Here is a 17,474-nt window from a genome sequence, read left to right as displayed (position 1 = left end):
AAACATGAGGTAATTTTTTCCAAGACATTCCAAGACATTTTCAGAAATGGGCTCGGACAACCCATCTCCTTTAACACCAAACAGCATACTTCAAACACGTCAAGTCCTTGGATTGTTCAGATGGAACAGGACCGAATTTGATTTCCTGCTGATGCAGCTAAACCAATAGTTGCAGAGTCAGTCGTACCTGCTTGCTGAAAAGCATTAAGGAAATACTGATTTTCCTGACACTTTTATTGTGCACCTGTTCAGTGGCATCAGAACAGACAGTTAAAACCAATTTTGACAATTTAGAATAATCTTAAAACATTAAAAAGCAAAGAAAGAATTTCCTGAAGCATCAATCTTAATTGTAGGTCTGCTTGAAGTCATAATAACAATACAATAAATTTGCAGCAAGCAAAACGCTAGATATGATCCTCTGCAATTTTTTGAAGAAAGGATGAATCTCATCTTTACTTTGGGGGAAAATATGCTGTGTTAAAATTTTATGTAGAAATCTTGACTCCAGAGCCGAGATTGAGAGTGAATCAGTTTACCTATTATGATACATTTAAAATATGTATTTATAAATATATATTTATAAAAACTGAATTTTTAATTGCATACATTATTTTAATTAACCATTCAATTCTATGATTACATGCATATAAATTCTAACCATCCAAACCATTTCAATATGAGGTTTCAGAGGTGTGTACAAACATTCACCAGCCTTCCTAAGCAGAAGAGCTTTCTGAAGACTAGCTACTGTACCTACCTACCTACCTACCTACCTACCTACCTACCTACCTACCAACATATCAGTACTAATGCAGACAATTACTCACGGCTTATCTGGTGACATCATGTAGAGGACGTTGTCATCTTTCTTCCCAGCAGTCTTTGGTTCTGAGAAGAGGTAATGCATGTCAGGACAGATCCCCCGAGTGAGAGAAGGCTAGTACATTGCTATTTAAAACCGGCATTAGAACAACTTGTTCACGTGACTGGTTCACTTGTCAACAGAGCAAGCGCATGCCAAGCAATGGAAATTTGTTCAGCTGTGTTGCGCAAGCCTCTCTGTGTCTTCAGCATACACTTGGTGACGCATGTTTATTAGTCCATATTTGATCGATTTTAGGCCAAAATTAATTTGGGGATCTCGCTTACCGAATGCCAAAAATTAAAAAACATGGGAGGCTCATTTGTATGCAGACCATAATACTTCCTGACCTTTCATATTGGTAAATGGCCTGCATTTATATAGTGCGTTTACCCAAAGCGCTATACGATTAATGCCTCTCATTTGCACGCACGCACGCACATGGTGATAGGCTGCCATGCAAGGTACTAACCAGCTGGTCAGGAGCATTTGGGGGTTAGGAGTCTTGCTCAGGGACACTTCAACACACCCAGGGTGGGATTGAACCGGCAACCCTCCGACAGCCAGACGATTGCTCTTACCTCGTGAGCAAATGTCGCCCCCATTCATTGCGTTCGTTGAGTTTAGCGTGTTTAAACTATCCTGATATATCTTTTGTGAGGGTTGCTCCACTTGCAGTACATGGAACGGAGGAATACCTGTTCTGCAGGTGCTGAAAATGGCACTGAATCCCTCTCCAAACGTCAGGTCATCCATGCTCCCTAAAGGGACACAGAAAGCAGGATGGGGTCAGCATCCAGGAGGGGGTGAAAACGGCCATTACTCCACATACTTCATTTGCAAATAATAAAAGGAGCTTCCCTTTTGCAGCAGGAATGAACAATACAGAGAAACACCAATATACAGAAACAACTAAGGAAGAGACAAAGATGGGGGAATGGCTTTCTATTCACTGTGCTTCAAGACCAGTAAGTTAGAAGCTGAAGAGCTAAAAAGGTACTTGGCAGTGATGAGCGAGGCTCTGTGCCCGTAATCACCGATTCGCTCTAAACACTGGTCTCTGATCTACTAGAGGGCACATGACAGTTGCCCTCATCTGGGATCCCTGAAGCCTTGCTGGGCTGGACGGTCCTGGTGAAGCACTCGCCCCATTACCGGCCCCGCAGGGGGGCCGAGGAGGAGCGGGGACTTACGCTGCGGGGTGCTGATGGCTCGATTTTCCAGGGCTGACCCAGTGGACGTCAGGCGGAGAACGTGCTTGGGGATAGCTGTGGACGGTAAGGAGGGCTCATTGTTCAACGCTATAGCAGTTTAAATCTTAAACAGCCATAAAACATTTTGCTAGCATGTGTTCATGGTGCAGTGAGAGGGGTATTGGCTTATCGACTTTTCTTCCCAATTCTGACATTTGGTCTGAAAAACATCTCTGCGTTGCTTTTATGTATTTAGTTGCTGCCACATAATTGGCTGATTAAATATTTGCATTAACAAGCTGGTGTAGAGGTCTAGTTAATAACGTGCTCCGTGAGTGTATTATTCGGAACTAATATCAGGCAGCAAATCAGCAGTGGACCACTTATTCTAGATTACAGCTACAAATAAATAAATGGGTGTGTAGACAAAACTTTTGCATGCAAATGAATTTTAAACGACGCAATGCAGGGCCTGTGTCTCGGTGCGGTCTGTGGGGCGAGGGGGAGCACCTGAGGGAGTGTCGTTCTCGTTACGGCCCGACTGGGCCCTGGTCCTGCGTAGCCCGCTCCGCTCCACAGCCTTACGGGCCTTAGACAGAACCTCAGTGGTGCTCAGGGCCCGCTGCCTGGGAGGGGGAGAGAGGGAGAGAGAGAGGGGGGGGGGGGGGGGGGGGTCAGAGTCAGAGTGAGAGAGAGAGAGATTGTGTGAGTGTGTGCGTGCGTGTGCGTGTGTGTGTGTGTGTGTATATACAGGGCTCACCACAGTTTGCTCTGCTTTTTAGTGCCTGCATCACACTTCACATTGAAATGCCTCATATAGTGACCTTGGAACAATAAGGTTCTATCAGCATTCGGAGTAGTTTTGAGAAATTGAGCTTCAAAGAAACCAAAGCGAAAAGGCTCCAACCATTGCATTTAGTATTTTTTTATTTCGCACATACTTAGTGCCTCATAAACAGCATATTTATGACACCAACAATTTTTTGGCCAAAAACATCATTCTAAGGGCCGTGCAAATGCTGGGAACATCCCAACAAACAAACTACGATTTACTAAGCTAATAAGAAATAATTCACTCATTTAAAGGCCTCAGTAATTTCGGTTGCCAATAAATTAAAATTATGTGGATTGCAAATAAGTACCTTGGTGTACTGTGGTGCTTGTAGTTAAGGTCTCGCGCTGGTGTCATGATAAGTTGGGAAACCACATTGCTGGGCCTACTAAGCCTTCATTACGATCGCAGTTCGCATAAGGTGTGGCAAAGTCAAGCACATCGGATGTTAGCCAACCATTCCTTTCTTTAGCCGGCAGCAAGTTGTCACCAGTTTGTTTCCATGGTGATGAGCTGGCAAGGACTACAAATAGATATGTATTTTTGATATCTGCATAAAAATGAAATGTAGAAGACAAGAGCTGAACAAGGAAACCGTGTCGGTCCGGCACTTATCGTAAATACTTATTTTTCCTTTCAAAGTGCTTTTCAGGAGGATAATTATCATTATTTTTATTAAGAGAGTAATTCTATGGCTGGTTGGTGCCTTGCATGGCAGCCAATCGCCGTTGGTGTGCGAGTGTATGTGTGAATGGGTGAATGAGAAGCGTCTATTGCACAGCGCTTTAGATAAAGGCGCTATATAAATGTCAACCATTTACAGTACAATCTTTGTCTTTTTGCTCCTAGTAAGCCATTAGCATTTTAACAGCAGGCAAAATTACAGAGTGGGCCTTTAAATGGTACAAAGAGATGGTGGAGACCTGGTTCTCCTGGAGTTAGAGCAGTGTCTGGCTTTAGAAAGGACAGGCTCACTAGAGACAGAAGTGAGAGCAGAGTGGCTTTAGAAAGGGCAGGCTCACTAGAGACAGGAGTGAGAGCAGAGTGGCTTTAGAAAGGGCAGGCTCACTAGAGACAGGAGTTAGAGCAGTGTCTGGCTTTAGAAAGGGCAGGCTCACTAGAGACAGGAGTTAGAGCAGTGTCTGGCTTTAGAAAGGGCAGGCTCACTAGAGACAGGAGTTAGAGCAGAGTGGCTTTAGAAAGGGCAGGCTCACTAGAGACAGGAGTAAGAGCAGAGTGGCTTTAGAAAGGGCAGGCTCACTAGAGACAGGAGTTAGAGCAGTGTCTGGCTTTAGAAAGGGCAGGCTCACTGGAGACAGAAGTGAGAGCAGAGTGGCTTTAGAAAGGGCAGGCTCACTAGAGACAGAAGTGAGAGCAGAGTGGCTTTAGAAAGGGCAGGCTCACTAGAGACAGAAGTGAGAGCAGAGTGGCTTTAGAAAGGGCAGGCTCACTAGAGACAGAAGTGAGAGCAGAGTGGCTTTAGAAAGGGCAGGCTCACTAGAGACAGAAGTGAGAGCAGAGTGGCTTTAGAAAGGGCAGGCTCACTAGAGACAGAAGTGAGAGCAGAGTGGCTTTAGAAAGGGCAGGCTCACTAGAGACAGAAGTGAGAGCAGAGTGGCTTTAGAAAGGGCAGGCTCACTAGAGACAGAAGTGAGAGCAGAGTGGCTTTAGAAAGGGCAGGCTCACTAGACAGAAGTGAGAGCAGAGTGGCTTTAGAAAGGGCAGGCTCACTAGAGACAGAAGTGAGAGCAGAGTGGCTTTAGAAAGGGCAGGCTCACTAGAGACAGGAGTGAGAGCAGAGTCTGGCTTTAGAAAGGGCAGGCTCACTAGAGACAGAAGTGAGAGCAGAGTGGCTTTAGAAAGGGCAGGCTCACTAGAGACAGGAGTGAGAGCAGAGTGGCTTTAGAAAGGGCAGGCTCACTAGAGACAGAAGTGAGAGCAGAGTGGCTTTAGAAAGGGCAAGCTCACTAGAGACAGGAGTGAGAGCAGAGTGGCTTTAGAAAGGGCAGGCTCACTAGAGACAGGAGTAAGAGCAGAGTCTGGCTTTAGAAAGGGCAGGCTCACTAGAGACAGGATTAAGTGCAGACTCACTAGAGACAGGAGTAGGAGCAGAATTTGGCTTTAGAAAGGGAGGGCTCACTAGAGACAGGAGTGAGAGCAGAGTGGCTTTAGAAAGGGCAGGCTCACTAGAGACAGGAGTAAGAGCAGAGTGGCTTTAGAAAGGGCAGGCTCACTAGAGACAGGAGTTAGAGCAGTGTCTGGCTTTAGAAAGGGCAGGCTCACTGGAGACAGAAGTGAGAGCAGAGTGGCTTTAGAAAGGGCAGGCTCACTAGAGACAGAAGTGAGAGCAGAGTGGCTTTAGAAAGGGCAGGCTCACTAGAGACAGAAGTGAGAGCAGAGTGGCTTTAGAAAGGGCAGGCTCACTAGAGACAGGAGTGAGAGCAGAGTCTGGCTTTAGAAAGGGCAGGCTCACTAGAGACAGGAGTGAGAGCAGAGTGGCTTTAGAAAGGGCAGGCTCACTAGAGACAGGAGTGAGAGCAGAGTGGCTTTAGAAAGGACAGGCTCACTAGAGACAGAAGTGAGAGCAGAGTCTGGCTTTAGAAAGGGCAGGCTCACTAGAGACAGGAGTGAGAGCAGAGTGGCTTTAGAAAGGGCAGGCTCACTAGAGACAGAAGTGAGAGCAGAGTGGCTTTAGAAAGGGCAGGCTCACTAGAGACAGGAGTGAGAGCAGAGTGGCTTTAGAAAGGGCAGGCTCACTAGAGACAGGAGTGAGAGCAGAGTCTGGCTTTAGAAAGGGCAGGCTCACTAGAGACAGAAGTGAGAGCAGAGTGGCTTTAGAAAGGGCAGGCTCACTAGAGACAGAAGTGAGAGCAGAGTGGCTTTAGAAAGGGCAGGCTCACTAGAGACAGAAGTGAGAGCAGAGTGGCTTTAGAAAGGGCAGGCTCACTAGAGACAGGAGTGAGAGCAGAGTGGCTTTAGAAAGGGCAGGCTCACTAGAGACAGGAGTGAGAGCAGAGTCTGGCTTTAGAAAGGGCAGGCTCACTAGAGACAGGAGTGAGAGCAGAGTGGCATTAGAAAGGGCAGGCTCACTAGAGACAGAAGTGAGAGCAGAGTGGCTTTAGAAAGGGCAGGCTCACTAGAGACAGGAGTGAGAGCAGAGTGGCTTTAGAAAGGGCAGGCTCACTAGAGACAGAAGTGAGAGCAGAGTGGCTTTAGAAAGGGCAGGCTCACTAGAGACAGAAGTGAGAGCAGAATGGCTTTAGAAAGGGCAGGCTCACTAGAGACAGAAGTGAGAGCAGAGTGGCTTTAGAAAGGGCAGGCTCACTAGAGACAGGAGTGAGAGCAGAGTGGCTTTAGAAAGGGCAGGCTCACTAGAGACAGAAGTGAGAGCAGAGTGGCTTTAGAAAGGGCAGGCTCACTAGAGACAGAAGTGAGAGCAGAGTGGCTTTAGAAAGGGCAGGCTCACTAGAGACAGGAGTGAGAGCAGAGTGGCTTTAGAAAGGGCAGGCTCACTAGAGACAGAAGTGAGAGCAGAGTGGCTTTAGAAAGGGCAGGCTCACTAGAGACAGAAGTGAGAGCAGAGTGGCTTTAGAAAGGACAGGCTCACTAGAGACAGAAGTGAGAGCAGAGTGGCTTTAGAAAGGGCAGGCTCACTAGAGACAGAAGTGAGAGCCGAGTGGCTTTAGAAAGGGCAGGCTCACTAGAGACAGAAGTGAGAGCAGAGTGGCTTTAGAAAGGGCAGGCTCACTAGAGACAGGAGTGAGAGCAGAGTCTGGCTTTAGAAAGGGCAGGCTCACTAGAGACAGAAGTGAGAGCAGAGTGGCTTTAGAAAGGGCAGGCTCACTAGAGACAGGAGTGAGAGCAGAGTGGCTTTAGAAAGGGCAGGCTCACTAGAGACAGGAGTGAGAGCAGAGTCTGGCTTTAGAAAGGGCAGGCTCACTAGAGACAGAAGTGAGAGCAGAGTGGCTTTAGAAAGGGCAGGCTCACTAGAGACAGGAGTGAGAGCAGAGTGGCTTTAGAAAGGGCAGGCTCACTAGAGACAGAAGTGAGAGCAGAGTGGCTTTAGAAAGGGCAGGCTCACTAGAGACAGAAGTGAGAGCAGAGTGGCTTTAGAAAGGGCAGGCTCACTAGAGACAGGAGTGAGAGCAGAGTGGCTTTAGAAAGGGCAGGCTCACTAGAGACAGAAGTGAGAGCAGAGTGGCTTTAGAAAGGGCAGGCTCACTAGAGACAGAAGTGAGAGCAGAGTCTGGCTTTAGAAAGGGCAGGCTCACTAGAGACAGGAGTAAGAGCAGAGTCTGGCTTTAGAAAGGGCAGGCTCACTAGAGACAGGATTAAGTGCAGACTCACTAGAGACAGGAGTAGGAGCAGAATTTGGCTTTAGAAAGGGCAGGCTCACTAAAGACAGAAGTGAGAGCAGAGTGGCTTTAGAAAGGGCAGGCTCACTAGAGACAGGAGTGAGAGCAGAGTGGCTTTAGAAAGGGCAGGCTCACTAGAGACAGGAGTGAGAGCAGAGTGGCTTTAGAAAGGGCAGGCTCACTAGAGACAGGAGTGAGAGCAGAGTGGCTTTAGAAAGGGCAGGCTCACTGGAGACAGGAGTGAGAGCAGAGTCTGGCTTTAGAAAGGGCAGGCTCACTAGAGACAGAAGTGAGAGCAGAGTGGCTTTAGAAAGGACAGGCTCACTAGAGACAGGAGTGAGAGCAGAGTGGCTTTAGAAAGGGCAGGCTCACTAGAGACAGGATTAAGTGCAGACTCACTAGAGACAGGAGTAGGAGCAGAATTTGGCTTTAGAAAGGGCAGGCTCACTAAAGACAGAAGTGAGAGCAGAGTGGCTTTAGAAAGGGCAGGCTCACTAGAGACAGAAGTGAGAGCAGAGTGGCTTTAGAAAGGGCAGGCTCACTATAGACAGAAGTGAGAGCCGAGTGGCTTTAGAAAGGGCAGGCTCACTAGAGACAGAAGTGAGAGCAGAGTGGCTTTAGAAAGGGCAGGCTCACTAGAGACAGGAGTGAGAGCAGAGTCTGGCTTTAGAAAGGGCAGGCTCACTAGAGACAGAAGTGAGAGCAGAGTGGCTTTAGAAAGGGCAGGCTCACTAGAGACAGGAGTGAGAGCAGAGTGGCTTTAGAAAGGGCAGGCTCACTAGAGACAGGAGTGAGAGCAGAGTCTGGCTTTAGAAAGGGCAGGCTCACTAGAGACAGGAGTGAGAGCAGAGTGGCTTTAGAAAGGGCAGGCTCACTAGAGACAGAAGTGAGAGCAGAGTGGCTTTAGAAAGGGCAGGCTCACTAGAGACAGAAGTGAGAGCAGAGTGGCTTTAGAAAGGGCAGGCTCACTAGAGACAGGAGTGAGAGCAGAGTGGCTTTAGAAAGGGCAGGCTCACTAGAGACAGGAGTAAGAGCAGAGTCTGGCTTTAGAAAGGGCAGGCTCACTAGAGACAGGAGTAAGAGCAGAGTCTGGCTTTAGAAAGGGCAGGCTCACTAGAGACAGGATTAAGTGCAGACTCACTAGAGACAGGAGTAGGAGCAGAATTTGGCTTTAGAAAGGGCAGGCTCACTAAAGACAGAAGTGAGAGCAGAGTGGCTTTAGAAAGGGCAGGCTCACTAGAGACAGGAGTGAGAGCAGAGTGGCTTTAGAAAGGGCAGGCTCACTAGAGACAGGAGTGAGAGCAGAGTGGCTTTAGAAAGGGCAGGCTCACTGGAGACAGGAGTGAGAGCAGAGTCTGGCTTTAGAAAGGGCAGGCTCACTAGAGACAGAAGTGAGAGCAGAGTGGCTTTAGAAAGGACAGGCTCACTAGAGACAGAAGTGAGAGCAGAGTGGCTTTAGAAAGGGCAGGCTCACTAGAGACAGAAGTGAGAGCCGAGTGGCTTTAGAAAGGGCAGGCTCACTAGAGACAGAAGTGAGAGCAGAGTGGCTTTAGAAAGGGCAGGCTCACTAGAGACAGAAGTGAGAGCAGAGTGGCTTTAGAAAGGGCAGGCTCACTAGAGACAGGAGTGAGAGCAGAGTGGCTTTAGAAAGGGCAGGCTCACTAGAGACAGGATTAAGTGCAGACTCACTAGAGACAGGAGTAGGAGCAGAATTTGGCTTTAGAAAGGGCAGGCTCACTAAAGACAGAAGTGAGAGCAGAGTGCCTTTAGAAAGGGCAGGCTCACTAGAGACAGGAGTGAGAGCAGAGTGGCTTTAGAAAGGGCAGGCTCACTAGAGACAGAAGTGAGAGCAGATTGGCTTTAGAAAGGGCAGGCTCACTAGAGACAGGAGTGAGAGCAGAGTGGCTTTAGAAAGGGCAGGCTCACTAGAGACAGGAGTGAGAGCAGAGTGGCTTTAGAAAGGGCAGGCTCACTGGAGACAGGAGTGAGAGCAGAGTCTGGCTTTAGAAAGGGCAGGCTCACTAGAGACAGGAGTGAGAGCAGAGTGGCTTTAGAAAGGGCAGGCTCACTAGAGACAGAAGTGAGAGCAGAGTGGCTTTAGAAAGGGCAGGCTCACTAGAGACAGAAGTGAGAGCAGAGTGGCTTTAGAAAGGGCAGGCTCACTAGAGACAGAAGTGAGAGCAGAGTGGCTTTAGAAAGGGCAGGCTCACTAGAGACAGGAGTGAGAGCAGAGTGGCTTTAGAAAGGGCAGGCTCACTAGAGACAGAAGTGAGAGCAGAGTGGCTTTAGAAAGGGCAGGCTCACTAGAGACAGAAGTGAGAGCAGAGTCTGGCTTTAGAAAGGGCAGGCTCACTAGAGACAGGAGTAAGAGCAGAGTCTGGCTTTAGAAAGGGCAGGCTCACTAGAGACAGGATTAAGTGCAGACTCACTAGAGACAGGAGTAGGAGCAGAATTTGGCTTTAGAAAGGGCAGGCTCACTAAAGACAGAAGTGAGAGCAGAGTGGCTTTAGAAAGGGCAGGCTCACTAGAGACAGGAGTGAGAGCAGAGTGGCTTTAGAAAGGGCAGGCTCACTAGAGACAGGAGTGAGAGCAGAGTGGCTTTAGAAAGGGCAGGCTCACTAGAGACAGGAGTGAGAGCAGAGTGGCTTTAGAAAGGGCAGGCTCACTGGAGACAGGAGTGAGAGCAGAGTCTGGCTTTAGAAAGGGCAGGCTCACTAGAGACAGAAGTGAGAGCAGAGTGGCTTTAGAAAGGACAGGCTCACTAGAGACAGGAGTGAGAGCAGAGTGGCTTTAGAAAGGGCAGGCTCACTAGAGACAGGATTAAGTGCAGACTCACTAGAGACAGGAGTAGGAGCAGAATTTGGCTTTAGAAAGGGCAGGCTCACTAAAGACAGAAGTGAGAGCAGAGTGGCTTTAGAAAGGGCAGGCTCACTAGAGACAGAAGTGAGAGCAGAGTGGCTTTAGAAAGGGCAGGCTCACTATAGACAGAAGTGAGAGCCGAGTGGCTTTAGAAAGGGCAGGCTCACTAGAGACAGAAGTGAGAGCAGAGTGGCTTTAGAAAGGGCAGGCTCACTAGAGACAGGAGTGAGAGCAGAGTCTGGCTTTAGAAAGGGCAGGCTCACTAGAGACAGAAGTGAGAGCAGAGTGGCTTTAGAAAGGGCAGGCTCACTAGAGACAGGAGTGAGAGCAGAGTGGCTTTAGAAAGGGCAGGCTCACTAGAGACAGGAGTGAGAGCAGAGTCTGGCTTTAGAAAGGGCAGGCTCACTAGAGACAGGAGTGAGAGCAGAGTGGCTTTAGAAAGGGCAGGCTCACTAGAGACAGAAGTGAGAGCAGAGTGGCTTTAGAAAGGGCAGGCTCACTAGAGACAGAAGTGAGAGCAGAGTGGCTTTAGAAAGGGCAGGCTCACTAGAGACAGGAGTGAGAGCAGAGTGGCTTTAGAAAGGGCAGGCTCACTAGAGACAGGAGTAAGAGCAGAGTCTGGCTTTAGAAAGGGCAGGCTCACTAGAGACAGGAGTAAGAGCAGAGTCTGGCTTTAGAAAGGGCAGGCTCACTAGAGACAGGATTAAGTGCAGACTCACTAGAGACAGGAGTAGGAGCAGAATTTGGCTTTAGAAAGGGCAGGCTCACTAAAGACAGAAGTGAGAGCAGAGTGGCTTTAGAAAGGGCAGGCTCACTAGAGACAGGAGTGAGAGCAGAGTGGCTTTAGAAAGGGCAGGCTCACTAGAGACAGGAGTGAGAGCAGAGTGGCTTTAGAAAGGGCAGGCTCACTGGAGACAGGAGTGAGAGCAGAGTCTGGCTTTAGAAAGGGCAGGCTCACTAGAGACAGAAGTGAGAGCAGAGTGGCTTTAGAAAGGACAGGCTCACTAGAGACAGAAGTGAGAGCAGAGTGGCTTTAGAAAGGGCAGGCTCACTAGAGACAGAAGTGAGAGCCGAGTGGCTTTAGAAAGGGCAGGCTCACTAGAGACAGAAGTGAGAGCAGAGTGGCTTTAGAAAGGGCAGGCTCACTAGAGACAGAAGTGAGAGCAGAGTGGCTTTAGAAAGGGCAGGCTCACTAGAGACAGGAGTGAGAGCAGAGTGGCTTTAGAAAGGGCAGGCTCACTAGAGACAGGATTAAGTGCAGACTCACTAGAGACAGGAGTAGGAGCAGAATTTGGCTTTAGAAAGGGCAGGCTCACTAAAGACAGAAGTGAGAGCAGAGTGCCTTTAGAAAGGGCAGGCTCACTAGAGACAGGAGTGAGAGCAGAGTGGCTTTAGAAAGGGCAGGCTCACTAGAGACAGAAGTGAGAGCAGATTGGCTTTAGAAAGGGCAGGCTCACTAGAGACAGGAGTGAGAGCAGAGTGGCTTTAGAAAGGGCAGGCTCACTAGAGACAGGAGTGAGAGCAGAGTGGCTTTAGAAAGGGCAGGCTCACTGGAGACAGGAGTGAGAGCAGAGTCTGGCTTTAGAAAGGGCAGGCTCACTAGAGACAGGAGTGAGAGCAGAGTGGCTTTAGAAAGGGCAGGCTCACTAGAGACAGAAGTGAGAGCAGAGTGGCTTTAGAAAGGGCAGGCTCACTAGAGACAGAAGTGAGAGCAGAGTGGCTTTAGAAAGGGCAGGCTCACTAGAGACAGAAGTGAGAGCAGAGTGGCTTTAGAAAGGGCAGGCTCACTAGAGACAGGAGTGAGAGCAGAGTGGCTTTAGAAAGGGCAGGCTCACTAGAGACAGAAGTGAGAGCAGAGTGGCTTTAGAAAGGGCAGGCTCACTAGAGACAGAAGTGAGAGCAGAGTGGCTTTAGAAAGGGCAGGCTCACTAGAGACAGGAGTGAGAGCAGAGTGGCTTTAGAAAGGGCAGGCTCACTAGAGACAGGAGTGAGAGCAGAGTGGCTTTAGAAAGGGCAGGCTTACTTGGTGGCGCTCACAGGCCTCGGGGTGGTGTGGCGAGGGGCCGAGCCGGGCGGTTGGGGCGTGTTGTGGGCGGACCGTACGCCCTGGGCGGACGTAGGCACCGGTGAGGCGCGGGCAGAGCCCTATCAGAGAGAAGAGAGAGGAAGGTTTTTTTAACCATGTTCAGTGCCTGTGGAAATGTGCCTGACACAATTTCCACATTCATATTTCCCTTTTAATAACTACAGCGCCTAAAAAGATACTGAAAACAAATTCTGGATCAAATTACATTATGAAAGGCTGCTGTTCTCTAGCTGACTGGACAGTATGCTGACTCACTCGATAGGAAGTAGCTGGAGTGGCTTAAGTTACAAGCATCAGCTACAGCATGAGCTGAAAGAGCTAAGAGCAGTACAAGAGAACAAAATGGCATCCATTAGATGCATAAATATAAAGTGTCCTGTATTAACACCCAGCTCCCATATTAAATGGTTTGGCACTTCCCCAATGTACCCCACAGAGAATAATGAATTAAGATAGCTACTCCCTTCCTGTTAGACGGGCAGGTGGAATAACAAAACCGACCAATGAGACGGTCTTCCGCTGCGTAATGTGTTTTCATTATTGCAGTACTGCAGTACACAACCTCACAGTTTTGCCCTTCACGGGGTTATCGACCCTGTGGACATTCCATGAGAACACAGTGAATAAATTTGCTTTAGTTATTTTATGAATTACATTCACTGGTTGGACATTCAAGATATGAGATGTAAGGGGACAAAATGAGTCAGCAGTGGTGATCATGGACAAACTGATGAAAATGTAACAAACAAGTAAATATATGTAAAAAATTAAATTAAATTAAAAAATTAAAAAAATATGGTCATTTTTTAAAAATATTTTTTTATTACTTGCAAGAAGGGGTTCGCGTAGGTTAGGTTAGTTGTTCCCTACTTCCCATGGTTTAAATCCAAAGAAACTCTTGGGAATGAATAAGACAAGAACTTATTTGGGACGGCAGCATTTCAACATCTTGTGGGCTCTCCCTGGTCATTTTATCGTTGTCAGAGGTCTTGTTTGTCTGTATGGGTTTTGTTCAATTTCAGTCTCGCACTGTTACTTGAACCTTGACATTCCAACCACAAATCAGCAAGACATTCCCAGGTCACTTCACAAATTCCCAGCAAAGGTCTTCAAGAGGTATGATTCTCACGATCGGTCTTGTAGCTATTCACATTTCACAGCACACACTGTAATTTACTTTTATAAACAAAAATAAAGATGAAAACGTACGGGCAGTGGACAGTTTGATTAGCACCAGCAGATGAATAACGGATGTTATTTCTGTGCAAATAAACCTGCAATGCACGGGATGAACAACTATCTTGGTTTGTACTTCCGTTTTTCCAGAGATTGGCAGCGTACGTTTCCTGTTATTTTCTTTGAAAAGGCTGGCAGTTGTACTGACCTAGTTTTTGGCCCTCTTTCCGATTAAAGATATATCATTTCGATAGATTCTCCCTTCAAATAGTATTTATACAGCACATATTTGTTTTTATTCTTCATTCGACTATACTGAGGCTATAATTGTTTATACTGGTATTCACCTAACCTTCATTGTACAGTATGTAGTAGTGAATGTGATCTCTCTGGCCACGAGCAGCACATCATGAATAGAAGCGAACGGACGTGAATGAAACTTTGCGAGGGCCGAGGCGGTCGAGCGGGAGGGACCGCGCAGGCCCTGGTTACCATGGCAGCCCTGGGGGTGGTGTTGACGGCGGGGGAGTTGGCGGAGGAGCCGTCGGTCAGGGTGCAGGAGGCCAGCTGCTGCTGCTGCTCCTGCTCCTTCTCGAACCTCTTCAGGTCGTACTCCAGCTCGGACGCCAGCTGCTCGTCAGCCGCGAAGAAGTCCTTCACCTCGGTGCGGTAGTCCTGCATCATCACCTGCCGGAGAGAGGAGCCGCCGGTCAGCCGCACCGCACGACCGCAGCTGTCCGCAGGGCTCAGGGGAAATATACCCAGCTACACTTTACATACAACTTTCCCTCATTGACATTTTTATTTTTCTTCTTCAAATGACACGATCGACAAATGAGTCTGAGCCCAACAAATCAGTTCCCCGAAGCGATTAACTATTCACACAATCATTGGACACTGCTGTTAATAAAATGTATCCCAATAATAATGTATTCATATTCTCATATGAAAAAAAGTTTTCCTGGAACAAAATTTTTTTTTTTTTTTGATGAAGGCATAGTGCCAAAACTGTCAGATTAAAAACGTAAATAAAAAAAATAAAAAAATCATTAACTAATTGCACGGAGATAAGTGTGCAATTTTCACTTTTTGGATTATTGGACCGGTATCATTGACCACTAAACTAAACCTGTAGATATCCCATCAGTTCTCTCAGCACAGGAAAGTTCAGGCCTGTGTGTGTGTGTATCTGTGTGTGTGTGTGTGTGTGTGTGTGTGTGTGTATCTGTGTGTTCTCACACACCTGTAGATATCCCATCAGTTCTCTCAGCACAGGAAAGTGCTGTTTCTCCAGCATGGCCTTCAGAGAAATGATGATGGGAATCACATTCTCAATGAAATTCTTCTTCTGGACCTGCGTGACAAAACACCACCGAGTATTGTTAACAAACAGCTCCCTCTGGTGGACACATTTACAAGATGCATTCGCTCCCATTTACAGCACTCAACACAGCAGCAAGAGGTAAAGAAGGGACTATCGAGTCGCAGCCGTGATTTACAATTCCGACAGAAGAACATTATGTTAATTCACCGAACTAGCACCAGCTCCCTATCCCATGAGCACGTCTGTGGGTTAACGGAGGCGGGCTTACGTGCGAGATGAGCTTCTTCTGGGCCACCTGCATGACGGCCTGGGCCATGGCCATCTCGTCTCCCTCCTCCAGCTCATCACGCTCCGCGGAGCCGCGCATGGCCGACAGCTTGATCTCCTTCAGGCTCAGCACCTCGAAGGTGTCTGACAGCAGCTCACAGCCCTCGGCATCCAGGGGCAGCACGCCCTCCACAAAGCAGGCTGGGAGGAGAGGGGGGAGAGGAAGGGAACGCTCTCAACTATGTCTGCTTTGCACTTGTCGCTGGTTTTGTTGCACTTTGTACTTGTCGTGTAGTACTTGTCGCTGGTTTTGTTGTACTTGTCGCTAGTTTTGTTGTACTTCTTGATTCAATACTAACACTTACTGCTATTGTGTCGTTTTTCTAGTGAGAACATTTGAAAAAATTTATATATTTTACTGCATTTTAATTGATTTCTGGGTGCTTTAGCAATATTTCCACATACAGCTCCTGCCAATAAAGCAACTTCAATTGAATTGAGAGAGAGAAAGCCAAAAGGAGAGAGGGAGCGCAAGCTAGGAATTAAGGGAGAGGAGGAGTGCTTGAGCCAGAAAGAACCAACAAAAGCGTGAGAAAGCATCGGTGAGAGAGCGATAGAGAAAGTGATAAGGATGAAGTGACAGGGGAACTGGTTGAGAGAAAAGAAGCGAGGTAAAGAAAATGAAAGACTAAGAGCAAATGACATAGAGGGAGAGACTGCAAACTACACAAATAGAGCAGAGGGGAGAAAGGGAGAGGCATAAAAACAGCAACTGTCAGGGAAACGATGCAGCAGAAAAAGCAGAGAATATGAATAGAAGTGAAGGCAAAACAGCAACTCGGGAGACTCTGAGCGAACAACAGAGAGAAAGACTGATGGAGGAAGTGGCAGGAGGGGCGGACTGTACCCAGGACGCTCTGGCTGATCTTGGAGGTGATGTTGAAGCGCTGCTCGTCTGTGAAGTGCTCCAGCAGAAACCTGTAGATCCTCATTCGCCTCTCTTTGTTTTTGGAGCCTCTCAGGGAGAACTTGGCCTTCTCACTGGAGGGCCGCAAACAGCAGGCGAAAAGAACAGCATTACATCACTCAAACTATTCCTCCATGTCCTCCACGGGAATTATAAATATTTTCACAAACAGTCAAACAAACTCGTCATGCAAGAAACTTGTATCACATCTTTTTTTTCTTTTTTTTATGTCCCGTCAGGTAGGCTATAAACTTCATAAAACATTTTTTTTATTTTTTATTTTTTTAAACCTACCCGGCTGTTTGGGGAAACTTGTTGTACTTCTCGTGCTTCTCGTAGCAGTTGAAGTGGAAAATGCACTCCACGAAGTGCTGGGAGAACATTATGGGGTTCCTCTTCAGGAGCAGATGAACCAAGCAGAACTCACACAGGCTAAAGGGGAGAAACCATTGATTAATCAGACGCAAATTCAATAGCTGCTATCCGCAATCGATAAATGAAAGGAGAAAGAAAGACAAAACAAGTGAGAGTAAGAGTTGAATGAGTTGGGAGGGTACCTGGCGATCTTGGGTTCTGGGTCCACCAGCAAACTGACAAAGCAGAAGAACAGGGACCCCTTCCACTTCACAAACTCCTCCTGCAGACGGAGACAGACCCACCCCCATTTACAGTGCATGCATCGTCTCAAAGAGAGGAAGCCCAGTCAGTAGGGGGCGCTAGGGTGACACTTCACACATTATAAAGTCAAGTTCCAAAGTGGCAAAGACCAGAAGAGGACTACTGACTTTTTCCATAATGATTTCAAATGAAATTTAAAAAAATAAGTCCGTATTAAAAATGGTTTGATGTTTTTTTGGGGGTTTTTTCTGAAGCAGAAATCAGGCGTATTCAAGCAGAACGGGCACACCTTCTGAAAACTATTATATATTAATGAAAGGGGAAATCAATGATTATTATGGAAATGTAATGACAAATAATAAATACAATCTTTAATTTGTTCACTCTTTAATTTGTTAATCTATCAGTATTTTTCCTCACATATTTAATGAAAATATTTCCACATACACACATCTATTTTCTTCCCCAATCATCACCATCTTGTTCACCTAGGGAAATCACTAGATTGGGCTAAAAAAATCTTAAGGAGCCAGACGTATAGGACACCTGTTGCAAAACCCTCAAAAGCTAAATGTGTCGAATTTGAATCATTTTTGTCAGCGGAAATGTTGCACAACTTTGTCGCCAAAGCAGAAATTAGCCTCAAGGCTCCAGCCTGTCCATGGTTATCTGGGCGTTCCCTCCTCACAAACACAGGACCTGCACTCCCTGATAAAGCCATGACAGTTAAACTGGACGGTGCAGCGTGGCTAACGTACTGGCGCCACCTGGCAGAATGTGCTTATCACTGAGAAAAGAAGGAAAGTCAATGTTAACTGGCTGAACGCTGGCAACTGTCGGAGAGCTTTGTTGTGCAACCATATAATTATCAGCACAGGATTGAATAGCCACGCAGCAAAGTTGCGGCGACTGTGCAGTTATTTGCACAGTCA

At 47.4% G+C, this 17,474-nt stretch overlaps 1 protein-coding gene across 1 annotated transcript in view; it reads right to left on the bottom strand.

Annotated features, from left to right (window-relative positions):
- ncapd3 (non-SMC condensin II complex, subunit D3) overlaps positions 1-17,474 on the bottom strand; it is a 31,705-nt gene that overhangs the window by 725 nt on the left and 13,506 nt on the right. The window contains exons 24-34 of the mRNA XM_061248111.1: positions 16,482-16,561; positions 16,219-16,356; positions 15,865-15,998; positions 14,959-15,158; positions 14,610-14,720; positions 13,859-14,053; positions 12,128-12,249; positions 2,569-2,684; positions 2,059-2,133; positions 1,564-1,626; positions 831-891 (exon numbers count right to left, since the gene is read on the bottom strand). Coding sequence (XP_061104095.1) covers positions 831-891; positions 1,564-1,626; positions 2,059-2,133; positions 2,569-2,684; positions 12,128-12,249; positions 13,859-14,053; positions 14,610-14,720; positions 14,959-15,158; positions 15,865-15,998; positions 16,219-16,356; positions 16,482-16,561 — 1,295 coding nt within the window. The remainder of the gene's footprint in view (positions 1-830; positions 892-1,563; positions 1,627-2,058; positions 2,134-2,568; positions 2,685-12,127; positions 12,250-13,858; positions 14,054-14,609; positions 14,721-14,958; positions 15,159-15,864; positions 15,999-16,218; positions 16,357-16,481; positions 16,562-17,474) is intronic.

This window comes from Conger conger, chromosome 7, assembly GCF_963514075.1.
Source record: "Conger conger chromosome 7, fConCon1.1, whole genome shotgun sequence".
NCBI lineage: Eukaryota > Metazoa > Chordata > Actinopteri > Anguilliformes > Congridae > Conger > Conger conger.
This window is presented reverse-complemented; position numbering and strand designations above follow the sequence as displayed.